Source organism: Hypanus sabinus, chromosome 9, assembly GCF_030144855.1.
Source record: "Hypanus sabinus isolate sHypSab1 chromosome 9, sHypSab1.hap1, whole genome shotgun sequence".
Taxonomy (NCBI): Eukaryota; Metazoa; Chordata; class Chondrichthyes; order Myliobatiformes; family Dasyatidae; genus Hypanus; species Hypanus sabinus.
Genome location: NC_082714.1, coordinates 138,091,949 through 138,107,469, shown reverse-complemented (window position 1 = coordinate 138,107,469; position 15,521 = coordinate 138,091,949). Strand labels below are relative to the sequence as shown.

The window sequence follows — 15,521 nt, the reverse complement described above, 5'->3', positions numbered from 1 at the left end:
ACTCATTCTCAATTTTGAACACCTCCATCAAATCTCCCCTTAACCATTGTTATCAGAACAGATCTAGTTGATTCAATCTCCTCAAACGTTACCTACTTCCTTGGTTCAATCTAGCAAAATAAAGGTGTTATTATTCCCTCTAAAATCTGGGATCCATAATTAAACAGTCAATACTACTGGTTCCTGAGCTTTGTATTCCTAAACACTTGGCTCTTGTCAGCTCATTCTCTAACCTTCCATTAATAAACTCAAAGATCCTGAATGCATTTTTTTTAAAGTGTCCTCTCAACTTGCCATCATCTTCAAAATTCAGTATTCAATGTAGTTCCTGCTGATCCTTTTAAAATTCTTAAGTTTTAATTGCTTCTTATTCTTCTCACTAAAATGCTGCTCCCGTGATAATGTCAGCAATCAAAGAACACACACAAAATGCTGGAGGAACTCAGCAGGCAATATCTATGGAAAAATGTAAACAGTCAACGTTTCAGGCCAAGATCCTTCAACAGGACTCCAGCTGACTGTTTATTCTTTTCCAAAGATGCTGCCAGGCCTGCTGTGTTCCTCCAGCATTTTGTGTGTTGCCTGGATTTTCTCATGCCAGCAGTCAAAATCTGTGCTCACTTCCTTACAGTGACCATTATGCTAGGTGCACCAGATGGAAGTGCCTGTGGCCCCTCTGCACAAAGAGAACTCTTGAGTATCATCCTGCCAATTGCCTCGGCTTCTCCTGCCTGCAGGAGTGCTTTTCTGCCCATCTCTCACCATTGCACATTGGATATTTTCTCATTCAGTCATAGTTGAAAGATAGGAACTTGTTTTGTGGTATGCCTGCTTCAGAACCAGCTGCAAAGAAACACTCCTGCTGTGTGACACTGTTACAACTATGAGTACTTGAAATACATCAATGGAACTCGATCCTAAAAATTACACCATCAGTTTTAGTGTGTTGTTACTGAAAGAATACTGTTTTGTGAACCTCACATTGCAACCACTTCTCTTTGTGACTTTCACTAACAGCAGAAGAGTGATTTTTAGTACCATGTTAAATGTCAAAAAACAGCACAGGGCAATTTCTAGGCCACCACCTCTTGAGAAGAAAGGTCGTCACCACTCTGGAGACATAATTTTTTGATTTGGTAGAAATGTGCCGACTGTTGAGTGCAAGTAATACTCTGTTCTTCTATTTTTCTTTATTATATTAATGGAGATCCCTTCCTCCCACAAGACCTCAAGATATAGGAGCAGAATTAAGCAATTTGGCCCATTGAGTCACACTGCCATTTCGTCATGGCAGATAAAAATTTTCCTCTCAGCCTCCATCTCCTCCCTTCTCCTCACATTCCTTCTATCAATCTCTGTCATCTTTATAAATAAAGACTTGGCTTCCAGATACCTGTGGCAAAGAATTCCACAAATTCACCATTTTCTGGCTAAAGAAATTCCTCCCCATCTCCATTCTAAAAGGACACTGCTCTGTCCAGAGGCTGTGTCCTCTGCTCATAGACTCTCCCACCACAGGAATCATCCTCTCCACATCAATCAGGCCTTTCACCATTCAATGGGTTTCAATCAGGTCACCACTTATTCTTCTGAATACAGGCTCAAATTCATCAGATGTTCACCATATGACAAGCCATTCAATCCTGGAATCATTTTCGTTAATCTCAGTCCTCGGAGTCACCTGATGCCAGTGGCCAGAGGTGGGGACGTCGTAAACGGTGTGCGAGGAAGCGGAAGTGAGGCAAGCGGGCAAGAGTCTGTGCCAAGAGAAAAGCAAGCCCTAGCCAGCCGGCTCTCCCGTCCATTCTGCTTTCCAATGGACATTAAACTGGACTACATCTGTGGCAACGAAATACTCGACGGGAGTACAGAAATAGACGGAATCCCGGCCACCGCCATTTAGCTGTTTATTTATGTAACAGATTTTCCCCCAAGTCATCGGACTACCAACCTACTGCCCTCTGCTGTGTCTGTTGTCTTGTTTATCATTTACTGTAATGCCTGCACTGTTCTGTGTACTTTATGCAGACCTGGGTAGGTCTGTAGTCTAGTGTAGTTTTTGTGTTGGTTTAAGCAGTTCAATGTAGTTTTTGTATTGTTCATGTAGCACCATGGTCCTGAAAAACGTTGTCTCATTTTTACTGTGTACTGTAACAGCAATTATGGTTGAAATGACAATAAAAAGTGACTTAATTTGAAAATTAATTTGTTTCAGCCATAATTTCTAAGGGGTCCAAAATCGCTCACAATACTCCAAGTGAGGCCTCAACAGCGCTTTATGAAATCTCAGCCACCTAGCTTCACCCATCACTCTCTTCTTCCCCACCTTAATTTTGATGCCTTCCCCCTCCTTTCCTGTTCTGATGAAGTGTCTCAGCTGAAAACATTGATTTACTCATTTCCATAGAAGCTGTCTGACCTGCTGAATTCCTCCAGCATATTGTGTGTGTTGTTCTGAATTTCCAACATCTGTAGAATCTCCTACATTTATGATTTACTACTCCATTGTGTCTCTTCAAGGGATGCCTTTCCTGAAGAAGTTTAAATCTTCTCTTCGACAGGAGTTCAGTGAGACCCTCTCTCATTACTCTCCCTCTGTGACCTACATTGCCCTTCAACTGTTTGGCCATGTACTCACCACCACAGGCATGTATCCTTCCTGGGAACTTATCTCCGTCACCACCTTGTTCCCCATTCTGGCCTCTTACCTCAACTTCTCATCTACCTATCATCTCCTCCTGGTGACTGTCCTTCTTCCTTTTCTCCCATGGTCCATTCCTCAGATTCCTTCTTCTCCAGCCCTTTACTTTTTCCACCCAATTGGCTTCACCTATTACCTTCTAGTTACTCCCCTTCACCCATCTTTTTATTTTGGCATCTACCCTCTTTCTCTCCAGTCCTGAAGAAGGGTCTTGGACAGAAACATTGACTGCTTACTCATTTCCAAAGCTGCTGCCTGACCTGCTGAGTTCCTCCAGAACTTTGCATGTGTTGCTCTGGATTTCCAGCATCTGCAGAATCTCTTGTGTTTATTATTTTTGCTATGCCAATTGTTATGATCAATCCCAAAGAAATTACTTGCATTAGCAATGCTGAAGTTGAACTGTTCAGTTTCACACAAAATTTTCCACCATTTTAAATTGGATGGAGAGATACTTTATTTATCCCAAAGGAAATTACAGTGTCAAAGCAGCACAAGTGCACAGATATACAAATATTAGAAGAGAAGCATGAAGAATAAAAAGTAAGTTACCTCAAATAATCTATTAGGAAGGGATCATCAATTCCCTGGCTATAGGTTGACTCATTATAGAGCCTAAAGCTGAGGGTAAGAATGACCTCATATAGTGCTCTTTGGAGCAGCACGGTTGTCTTAGTCTTTTTATGTAAAGATACATGAACCTACTAAAATAAGACCATACAGTACAGTAAGAATTTGCGCAGCTCTTTTGCATTACAAATTTTAAACACACAATGGACACAGCCAATGCAGAAATAAAATGATAGCAAGCTTCTTTAAACATGAAGTGATCCTAATAATGTAGCTGTAATGACATTGCTGCTTAGCATTTCAACTCCAGTGATTCCAGGAGACCTCAACAATGAAAGTCAATTTCTAACTTAGCACCTGGACCAAAGTTTAGAGGGTGATTGAACATTTGAATATCTAATAAAACAACAGCCCAAGGAAATTCTTGGTCCAGAAGAGTAAGTGCAAATTGTTTAAGCTGCCATTTCATAGCACGTCAACATGCAGTTCTGCTAATTAGTTATCACCAAATAGGAAGCTGGAGCTTCAAACATCATCAAAATTATTTTAGACAACCTCAATTAAGCGCTGATCTATTTTACCTCTCATCCCCTGGAAGATCTGACACATTCCTAACTTTTTATTATCCATGAATGTAATCAGTGGAGTAGATGAATGCTAGACAAGCCCCTGCTAAATGTCCCCAAGCCAATAAATGGATTACTATCCGGTCATTGGGAAGTGCACCAATTGTTTAGAATGTGCATACTTCAGTGAGTCACAAGACACAAAGTAACATACACACTTTGGGATGGGCAGAGGAAACATGTCATCTGAGACAAAGGGCAGGGATCCAACGGTGTATTGCCTGGGGTTTTAGTTAAAGGAAGACAGTGACAAGGAACAGTGCCTCAAAAAGGTGGCATCCATCACTAAGGACTTATAATCGCCCAGGAAATGCCCGCTTCTCATTGTTTCCATCAGGCTGGAGATAAGGAAGCCTGAAGGCACACACTCAATAATACCAGAACAGCTACTTCCCAACTACTATCAATTTCTGAATGGATATTGAACCCATGCACAGTACCTCATTCTTTTTTATTCTTTATTATTTTTTTATTTTATCTACCTTTTGCTCAATATATATTTTAATATATTTACAGTAATTCAGTTTTTTTCTCTATTAAGTATTGCATTGTACTGCTGCTGCAAAGTTAACAAATTTCACGACACGTCAGTGATATTAAACCTGATTTTGATTAGAGCTGGTTTGCCCTGAGCTCTAGTATAATGCTAGACAATTAAAACCTGACTGTTCCAGGAATGCACCAAAACTTGCACCCTCCCAAAAGCAAATATTTTTCCCAACAAGTTGCATATGACATTATTCAGTGTGGAAATAATGTCAAATGCTCAAGGATGACTCCCACTGAAAAATGTCCAGTTGAATTTCCATAAGTACAAAAAAAAAACCTGGAAAATGATATTAACATTCACTCCAGAAGTGTACTTTTCAATAGCTCTGTACTGAATAAACAGCAATATATTGCCAGATTTCTAGTTCTAAATGCTTTTTAGAATGTCTTCTTCTGTTAATTCAATATTTTCCTCACTATCTGATTTCCCGTACATTTATTATTGAATAAACCATTCTAACTTGCAAATCCTGTTTTAGCCTCTGCATGCCTTAGTGGGGATTCTTCATTCTGATCAGTATATTATCTTAACCATTACCCATACTATATTTATAGCCCCGGAAATATTTCTGCATTTGTACCACACATTTGGAAGTATATCAAAGTCCCTTAAAAGTCTGACAGCAATTATAAGTGCATTGAAAGGCTGGAGTTGTACATTCACCATTGATTACAAAGGTATGGCTAGAAATACAGAGGTAGCTGAACTTCTCTTGTACGTTTTAATTAAACAGCTGAATTAGACAATTATCACTTTGTAGCAAGTTTACATTTGAACAACATAGCAGCAACTGCAAACAAAGATCTGCATCTTAATCATTACATTATTATTGAACTGTCTTGTAAGTCCAGCTTTCATTGAGAATAGAAAGTCAATTAGTTTAATCGAGTTAGAAATGTAATGTCCAGACAAAATTGGAGAATGTGGATAACTGTTATTATACAATAATTCTGGGGATGAATCCAAGATATTAATTACATATTTTGAATTGTTAATTAAAAGAACTGTTCATTACAGTTCAGCTACAAGCACATTTTATATTGCACTCCTGATCTGCAATTATTAGTCTAAAGCTGTAATTGTTTTAAAATTAAAGAATTAAGAAATGTCACGCAGTTTAAAGACTGTGTTCAATCTTTAGAACAAGATTTCACAAAGCACAGATTTAAGAGAAAATACAGGCACATGCTACCTCCTAGTTTTTGGATCTTCATTAAACTACTAATTGTAAAATGTGGAAAGCATACTACATGAATTCAATTTTTCACTGTGAAAAAAAAACATCAATGAAACAGCTCGGAGTAACTTCACCCTTCAACTTTAATTAGCAGTATTCATTTTCTTTTTAATAAAAATGGCCTGAAGTGATATTTATTGAAGGTAAACTGTCTTTGTCTGTCCACTAACTCTGCTACCTTGACTGTTCCCCTATAGCATTTGCTGATGCTGACAGACATGGAATTAGATGCTAGTTTTAAGGGGCAACTCCTACTAAAGAAATGATTACTGTCCACCAGTGGATCTTTGGCACCAGAGTCAATATTAGTGACTAGCTCGACTGACAGTATACGGATTTGGATACGGATGAACCAGGTGAAGTGTCAAACAGCACTAAAGCTGGAGGCTTATTTAAAACAAGAGCTACACTATGGCAAGAAACCGGGATTTGAGTGCAAGGGTTGTTTGCTTTGACCCAATGTACTGAAGGACCCATTACCATGCTATACAGGATTGGAGTAAACTATGAGAAAAGAAGTTAAAGTGAAAAGTAGAAAATGGAATTTAACACAGTAAAAAGAAAATTGAAACACTAACAGACAAGACAAAAAAAAATCAGATTAAATGTTAAAGTTCTGAGGGTGTGAAATAGGAGTATCTGGGTGCAAGCAGTGAAGCTTCAGCATCTGATTGTTTTGAAAACCTGATGGATTAGCACATGCTCACTCAGTAGTCCAGAATGTTAAGGTGGGTATCCAGACTGTGGTGTATCACCAAATCAAAATGAGTTTGATTTCAAATCAAAATATCAGTGTGCATAGATTTGCAGCCGGAGCACCTTATATTGAGTATTTCCTGCCCTTTGCAAACTCACTAGTAAATGTACAATATGTGTGCATGCACACTCCTGGTGGAGTTGTTGGGGTGCCTTCATGCACTGATGTCCTGGGCGTCTGAAACCTGGCAGAGCCCATCCCTCTCCAGGTTGTTGTTTTTTTTTAAAAAATGAGGTCAAGTTGCTAGCTCAACACTCAACCCAGGGATACAATGTGCAAGGGAGCCAGCCAGATTCAAACTCAGGACCTCTCACACCAAAGTCCAACACTGATGCCACTCCGCCACCAGCCAGCAAGTGTAATGTAAAGCATTAAAAAAAAAGTGAAATAAAGATGTGCTTGGGTTTTAAAAGACATAATATCTAGCAGTCTGAAAATCTGGCCATTCGTAAGTCCAAAACGAAACAGTTTATAAGTTTTTCTGTAAAGCCAAATGTCATTTAAAGGGCTTTAGCAAAGAAAACACAACTCTGCGCTTCACATGCAAAGCCAGAAAGTAGAATTAACAAGTATGGAGATTATAATCAAACCTTTATAAAATCCTACTTCAGCCACTACTGAATTCCAGTTCATTTACCACACCTAACAAAATGTATAATGCACTGGGGAGTATATAGAAATAGGGGTGGCTATGATAGCACAGCTAGTAGAGCTACTGCTTCTCAGCTGCAGTGATCTGGGTTCAATCCTGACCTCCAGCTGTTCCAAAGCAGTTTGTATTCTCCCCATGACTACATTGATTTCTTCAAAGGCTCCAGTTTCCTCCGGTATACCCAAGGACATGCAGGTAGGTTAATAGCGCCTCTACATTGGTAAGTTGTAGAATCTGTGGAGTGGGGGAGTGAGTTGATGAGGATGTCAGCGGAACAAAATCAGACTAATTTAAATCAATGCTTGATGGCCAGCGAATACTTGATGGGCCATGCTTTTCTGACTATGACTATTTATCACAATAATTCCATGGAGGGTGCATTTCAGCTACAAGGTTAAACCAATGGTGGTGCTCTTTGGAGCAAAAGAATATCAAAAGGAAGATTTAATCAACGTATGCTAAAACCTGATATTTAAATAACATGGGGCAAGTAAAGAGCTGTTCTATTAACAGATAGTTAAGCACTAGAGAAGACAATTTTAAAGTAATTGGTGAAAAGAACATTTAAGAGGCAGATAGAAAAACTGTCAGAAAAGCATTTCTTTTCTTTCCCCAAAACTAATATCATTGGTGAATATCATCTTAAGTTTTCATTTGGTGAATACAGAGTGAATTGGGGCTTTCAAAAGTGAATTGAATAGGAATTAAAGAGTAAATTAATGCTAACAGCTATTACAAAAGAGCTAAGAATTACGAGCTATGACAATGTTCCAACTAAGATCGGAAAGAGAATATGGAATGAATGGCCTTCTATGTCATAGCTAATCTTTGATGCCATATTACACTAATTTCCCAGAGAATAGGCTGCTCATTAGAAAAATAAAAGATATACTCGATTCCTAAACATTAATAAGAATGTCCATAAATTTTCAGGTTTACATTGATGCAATACTGATACCCAAAATGTTATAAAGTATATTCTGCTTCAATTTTCACTTAAATGTGAATACAGCCATTAGAAATTTTATTCAAATATTTAGAAGCCAATAATGCTTTTCTAATGCCAACAACCTTTTATGTCAACAATAAACAATAGTATCTTTTCACTATTAAATCAATTTCAATAAATGCATGGCAAATGAATGTTCTATTTCTTTAAAAACAGCAACAGCTGCATTAGTGAGTATAATAATTACAACCCAGATCTGATAATGGAGAATAATGATACCTCACATGTAACATAACTATTCCCAAGATGTTTCCGTACAAGTCACCCACATGTAATTGGTGACCATCAAAATGTTGAACTACCATTCTCTAAAGCTTTAATGTCTCAAAATTACTATTTAAACAATTTATGTCAATGTAGCAAAGTATCATTAAAAGCCACAATTCACCAAATGTGCTTGGATCTTTAAGTTTTGCTCTGGATATTCCCTCATTTAAGAGGGGAAGATCCACATATGCCATTGCCCTTGTTCTTTAATTCCATAAACAGTTCATGGCAAAAAAAGTAATCAGAAGAATGTGACACCATGAACTAATTACACACTAATATAATTTCTGGAGTCATTCCTTTTGCACTTAGTTTCTATTTTTGCTCAGAAGCAAGTTTTTAACCATAATTACTTTTTTTTTTAGAAACATGTTTAATCCCAACACCTTGGGTCAGAATCTTAATAGGTTTTTATAATAGGCTGATTCATATTCATCTATTATTTCTTAAAACACCAGATCCAGAGAACCATAAGCAATTTGATATATTTTCTCCCAAAGCAATTCATTCCCCAACACTGTTGGCAAACTGAATGGAGATTATGGCCTCAAATTATGGTTTCCTTACAAGATCAGAATGCCTTCATATTTAGTCATCATTCTGCCTTGAAGATATCCTTAAAATTCAATTCCATTTTGACCATGAGGTTTTGTGATTAAACACTTTGAGATCACATGCGGGCAGACTAGGCATCCTAAAAAATACTCTTTTCTGTCTTAACCATCTATCCATTACCATATCCTTCTTACATTTCCATTGTTGTCCGTTTCCAATTCCTCAAACCTCTACAGATTCTCACTGAGATGGTCAGTGTCAAATGCACGAACTTAGACAATAGACAATAGGTGCAGAAGTAGACCATTCGGCCCCTCGAGTCTGCACTGCCATTCTGAGATCATGGCTGATCATTCACTATCAATGCCCAGTCCCTGCCTTGTCCCCATATCCCTTGATTCCCCTATCCATCAGATATCTATCTAGCTCCTTCTTGAAAGCATCCAGAGAATTGGCCCCCACCGTCTTCCGAGGCAGTGCATTCCATGCTTCCACAACTCTCTGGGAGAAGAAGCTCTTCCTCAACTCTGTTTTAAATAACTGACCTCTTATTCTCAATCCATGCCCTCATAAAACTTCTTTTATGCAATTATGCATAAAATGCATAAAATAATTATGCAGATCCCACCCTAAATATAACTCTAACAATCTACAATGAAGTTGGACTATGTTTGTATATAGGACTGAATAAACTCCAAAGGCACTAAAGTTTCCATTACATTCATCTGCTTTGTATATGTCAAACTGAACAATAATAATGGCTTTTTCAGTATGGTGTATTCTTAAAACACTTACTATCATGTACAGAGCATCCACTTACACTCACTTGATAAAATTATAAATGCATTTCCTTAGAAAGCAAAAAATTAATATTCTGTACAAAATAAGATCAGTAATAATATTTTCATGGCACTTAAATGCAAATGGAGTGTCATTCATTCTTCAAACAATCTGGTCCAGTGTCAGAAAATAATATTTTGATCTGCTCTAACTAAGGAAAGCAGCTTAATAATCTAAATATACTGGTATCCAACCATGGTCACAAACTTTTATTTTAAGTTTACTCAGGATAACATCTGTTTAAGCAGCTAATTCAGTCCAATATTTCCATATTAATCTTAACCCAATAACCCATTAACATGGTTGAGGTATTTGTAACATAGAATACATTTTTAATTTATGGGATAACAAATTAAAATATAAAAGATAATTACATTGTGTTGGAGTTATGGAATCCAATTTCCAATTATCCAAAGTAAAAAAAACATGAAATACTGCAACTGTATTTTAGATATTGTTTTGAAAATTTATAAGGAAGATTTTGATCTATCCTTTATTTGGAAAGATTCTGTAAACAGGAAGGCATACTTGTTCACACATTATAGAATGAGAAAGAAACAGCAGGAAATTTACTCATCAGCATCTGCAAATTATGCAACTTCAATATGGTACTTAGCTTCCAAATTCATCATCTGAAGAGCCTACTAGATGGGTAAGATACTTCCTATTTTGTATTATGTGTTGGCACTTAAGTTAACTCAGCTATTGAGCTCCAAACTGAAAAGTATAAAATATGAATTACTAAAAATAAAGGTAGGGTAAGGTATCATCCAATACAAACTTGATTAGTGTGCATGCAAAAATATTTAACTTTTACATTAATTGAAGTACTTATCAATACTCATTATGAAAAGACATCTCAAGACTAGTTTCCTATTCAAATTTATTCTTGCAGAGTAGTTAGCAAAAATCTAATTTATTATATATTTTATCATGGCTCTCCCTAGAACACACATGTTCCTGATTTACTTCACCAGTGTAAATCCTTTGGATTCTTTGGTAATTAGGAGGTCAATGATTTTTTTTAAAAAATGCAACTAAAAAAACTCAAGTTTTCACCGAATGCCTATTAAAACGCCTATTCTGGTAGAGGCTAGGAGGAGGAAATAGCCTTTTCTTGTAAATCAGAAGAAATTCTAGAATTGGCATTTTCAAATCACTATGTTTTAAATCAGTAATGAACCCCTTTTTAACAAGCTGTGATAAAAATAGAACTGCAACTTCACAATATTATCAGTTTACCTCTCTCGCTACCTCTGTCACGCTTAATTCAAAGACAGTCTGCACGGTTACCGGTAGAGAAAAACAGTACATGATACTGATACATGAGCAGCCCAAATATATGAATATCTCAAAAAAAACATATTTTGAAGATAATTGCAGACATGAGCTCACATAGGAAAAATTCCTTCAAAAATCCTTTGTTTACTACCTTTTAATAGACGAAATCAGATTAATCTAAGATCTCTTAGCTCAAAGATTAACACATGGCATCCACAATATATTCATTAAATGTAGATTACAACACCCCCCCCCCCCAGTGAATAACACCCCGAACCCTGAATTGCAAGTTGTCAATTTGGATTCAAATTAGCAAAATTGAATTATATGGTTGCAATGGAGTCGTGTATTAAACTAGCTGGTTTAAACCGAGTGTTGCAGTTTTACCTCCAGACCTGTCCGAGCTGCAGGATGTGAACGAGAGACTGGAAGAACCACATACACAACCGGCAACAAGGCGAAGCGACCGCATCCCGGCGCCGCTTCGCTTCGCTCTCCTTGGTGCTGAAATGATCGGCTGCCTCCTCGGTGGCGGCAGCTTCACCTCCCGCTGCCGTCCGGGCACGGGCGCTGCTACCGCTCGAATAGTCATAGACGAACCACCTGAAACTCAACACCTGCACCACCAGAGAAGGCACCACCACAAAAATAAGCGTCAGCCCGAACCACCAGAAGTCCCCTTGGAAGTAATAGTCCACGGCCAGCCAGACGTCGGTGGCCCCGTCCGAGAAGAAGACAAGCAGCGCACCCAACACCCAGCAGCAGTCGGCCAGCGAGTACTCCTGGCGCTGGCGGATCACCGAGTGCACACACGAGCTGTGGCAGCAGCTGGAGTCCTGCTCGCCCGGCACCGGGGCTCCAAGGGCCGCCGCCGGGCTCCTCTCCTCGCTCTCGGCTGGGCGTTGACCTAAATTCTGCGAGGAGGCGAACGCCGTCACTCCCGTCCCGTCCGACTTTGCAGCCATGTTTGAACAGGCGACAGCCCCCCTCCTAGACTGGCACTCACTTCCGGGAAAACGCGCTCTTTTTAATAGTGCCTGGGGTGGGGGGAGGGGAAGGGGTGAGGGGGGAGGGGAGGGTGTGGTGGTGGGGAGGGGGTTGGGCACAAAAAAACTTCCTGCTACTGCTCGGGCTGGGTTCGGCTCCTAAGAGGATGGAGTCGACTCTCAGCTGCTCCAGTTCCTGCTCCTCCTCCTCCTTCCCCGCTCGATTAACGGGGCTGCATCACCGACTCTGCACAGGCGTTCCACCCTTTTGTTTCACACAGAGCCGGGCAAGAATTCAACAGGCGCACACCCTCAACACTACGCCGGCGCAACATTCACAGCCGCGTGTATCCAAACATTTTTGCACTTTCTTGCGGATCTGACCCACCCAACACGACGTGTTTTACACCTTCCTTGACAAGGATTAATTCGACAATCATGCCGAGAAGCATAAATTCAGCTTTATATATATACACACACACATATATATATATATTCCTAGCGAAAGCGTTCAAACTGCCAACAAGTTCAATTCTACCCTTCTGATATTCAACCGTTGTTGGAGAATCCGGTTCAGGCCTTTCGAAATAGCGAGATCATCTGTTAAAGTAGTTGCTAGTGATTCAGTGGTTAGTCTCCAGAACTGGTGTATAGGGTGGCGCCACGATTTCAGTTGTTATTCACTCGGAAAGTGTCCCTTATTACAACTGGTAACGTGAGCTTCTACGAGATGTGAAGTTTAGAGAACGAATCATCTTTATTTACTGCAGGTTTTAGATTGATAATGCAGAGATTTGCATAAATTAGAGGTTGTAGGAGGAGAAAGGTAAAATATAACCTGGTCCTTTGTTGCATTTGACTGGAGAGGGCGTCCTATTAATTCAACTTAAAGATGACATAAAACAAATAAAATACAGTTTCTCTTCTGTTTCTTCCCGATAAACGGTAGGTTTTGAACCCACGTCCGTATGTGTCGTGGAACAATAATCGATATCCACAACCCCGGACCAAAATGTGTACAAATGGAATTTCTTTAAATTACTGATGAACCGGTTTGTTAATATTAGCATTAAATAAGTGAATGGCACCAAAGCTAGGAACAACATTAAGTATTTACCGAACGATTTCAAAGCATATTCACAGTGAAACGTCCAATGCCTCTAGTGACTACGGCAGCGGGCTGGTTATTTCCCAGGACTAACGCCCGAGACTTGAATTTGGAAAGTAAAGACGATAATTCTGTGGAGATAATAAGGTCAAATAAAGTGAGTTCAAATCCCACGTGCAAGTTGAAAAATTTAAAAGAATCTGATGGAAATAAAAAAAAACACTGAGATTGTTATTCTTCTTGGTTTCCTAACATCGTTGAAGAAAAAGAAATCTTAAGGCCGCAGATTTCATTGAATCAGAAACAGAATCAGGTTTATTATCAACGGCACGTGACGTGAGATTAGTTAACTTAGCAGCAGCAGTTCAATACAATACATAATCTAGCAGAGAAAAAATAAAATAAAAAATGATTATGATAAATGAACAAGTAAATCAATTACTTATATTTAATAGATTAAAAAACGCACCGAAACAGAAATATATTTTAAAAAGTGAGGTAGTATCCATAGATTCAATGTCCATTTAGGAATCGGAGGGGAAGAAGCTGTTCCTGAATCGCTGAGTGTGTGCCTTCAGGCTTCTGTATCTCCTACCTGATGGTAACAGCGAGAATAAGGCATGCCCCGGGTGCTGGAAGTCCTTAATAATGGACGCTGCCTTTCTGAGACGCCGCTCCCTGAAGATGTCCTGTGCACTTTGTAGGTTAGTACTCAAGATGGAGCCGACTAGATTTACAACCTTCTGCAGCTTCTATACCAGACAGTGATGCAGCCTGTCAGAATGCTCTCCACGGAACAACTATAGACGCTTTTGTGTGTATTTATTGACATGCCAAATCTTTTCTAACTCCAAATAATGTTTAGCCACTGTCTTGCCTTCTTTATAACTACATCGATATGTTGGGATCAGGTTAGATCCTCAGAGATCTTGACACCCAGGAACTTGAAGCTGCTCACTCTCTCCACTTCTGATCCCTCTGAGGATTGGTATGTGTTCCTTCATTTTACCCTTCCTGAAGTCCACAATCAACTCTTTCATCTTACTGACCTGAGTTCCAGGTTGTTGCTGTGGCACCACTCCATTAGTTGACATATCTCACTTCTGTATGCCCTCTTGTCACCACCTGAGATACTACCAACAATGGCTGTATCATCAACAAATTTATACAGTAAATGGTATTTGAGCTATGCCTAGCCACAGAGTCATGTGTACATAGAGAGTAGAGCAATGGGCTAAGCACACACCCTTGAGGTGTGCCAGTGTTGATCGTCAGCAAGGAGGGTATGTTATCACCAATCCACACAGATTGTGGTCTTCCGGTTAGTCAATTGCAATGGGAGACATAGAGGCCCAGGTTCTGTAAGTTCTCAACCAGGATTGTGAGAATGATGGTATTAAATGCTAAGCTATAGTCGATGACCAGCATCCTGATGTAGGTGTTTGTGTTGTCTAGGTGATCCAAAGCCATGTGGAGAGCCATTGAGAATGGTACTGCAGCCTAGAAGGCTACACAACAGAGGCAGGATAACATGAAGGAAGGGGACTCTTTACTGCTTGTGGTCATGTTTCTTCTTGAGATCAGCACACAGATCATGTGCTGGTAGCATATATTTCTGCTGTGTATAACTCCCCTTCTTTTTCAATTAAAACATACTAAGTCCATAAAGCATTAAGAGCATAAGACACAAGAGTCAAACTATGCAATTCAACCCCTCAAGTATGCTCTAACATCCAATTATGGCTGATATATTTTTCCTCGCATTGCCATTTTCCTGTCTTCTCCCTGTGGAGTTTGACACCCTTACTAATCAGGAACCTATCAAACTTCAGCTTAAATATACCCAATGACTTGACTTCCTCTGCAATCCAGCGCAATGAATTCCACAGATACACCACCATCTAGCTAAAGAAATTCCTCCTCATCTCTGTTTAAAAGGGCCATTCTTCTATTCTGAGGCCATGCCTTGTGGTCATGGACTCTCCTAACATTGGAAACATCCTCTTCATGTCCACTCAGTCTAGACCTTTCAATATTCAGTAGGTTTCAATGGCATCTCCCTCGTTCTTCTAAATTCCAGTGAATACAGGCTCAGAATATTGACACTTTTATTCCTGGAATCATTCTCGTAAAGCTCCTCTCAACCCTCTCCAATGCCAGAGTATTCTATCTTAGATATAGAGACCAAAACTGCTCACAATACTCCAAATATGGTCTGACCAAAGTCTGATAAAGCCTGACAATTACTCCTTATTACATTCATTTAAAAAAATTGTTACGAGGTAGCTGGTGATGAAGACATATGGAGACTACAAAGGTGTAAATGTAGGTTAAGTGAGTGGGAGGAAGATCATTTAAGTGCCAAGTGTCTGGTGAAATGGA

General features: G+C 39.2%; 1 protein-coding gene across 4 annotated transcripts in view; it reads right to left on the bottom strand.

Annotated features, from left to right (window-relative positions):
* Positions 1–12,012, bottom strand: part of LOC132398932 (XK-related protein 7-like) — a 234,795-nt gene extending 222,783 nt beyond the window's left edge. For 2 of the 4 annotated variants that reach the window (XM_059978768.1, XM_059978769.1), the window contains exon 1: positions 11,433–12,012. In XM_059978768.1, the coding sequence (XP_059834751.1) occupies positions 11,433–12,010 (578 nt within the window). In that variant the 5' untranslated portion in view covers positions 12,011–12,012. The remainder of the gene's footprint in view (positions 1–11,432) is intronic. The other 2 variants (XM_059978772.1, XM_059978770.1) reach the window with 2 other exon arrangements.
* Between the last annotated feature and the right edge of the window lie 3,509 nt (positions 12,013–15,521).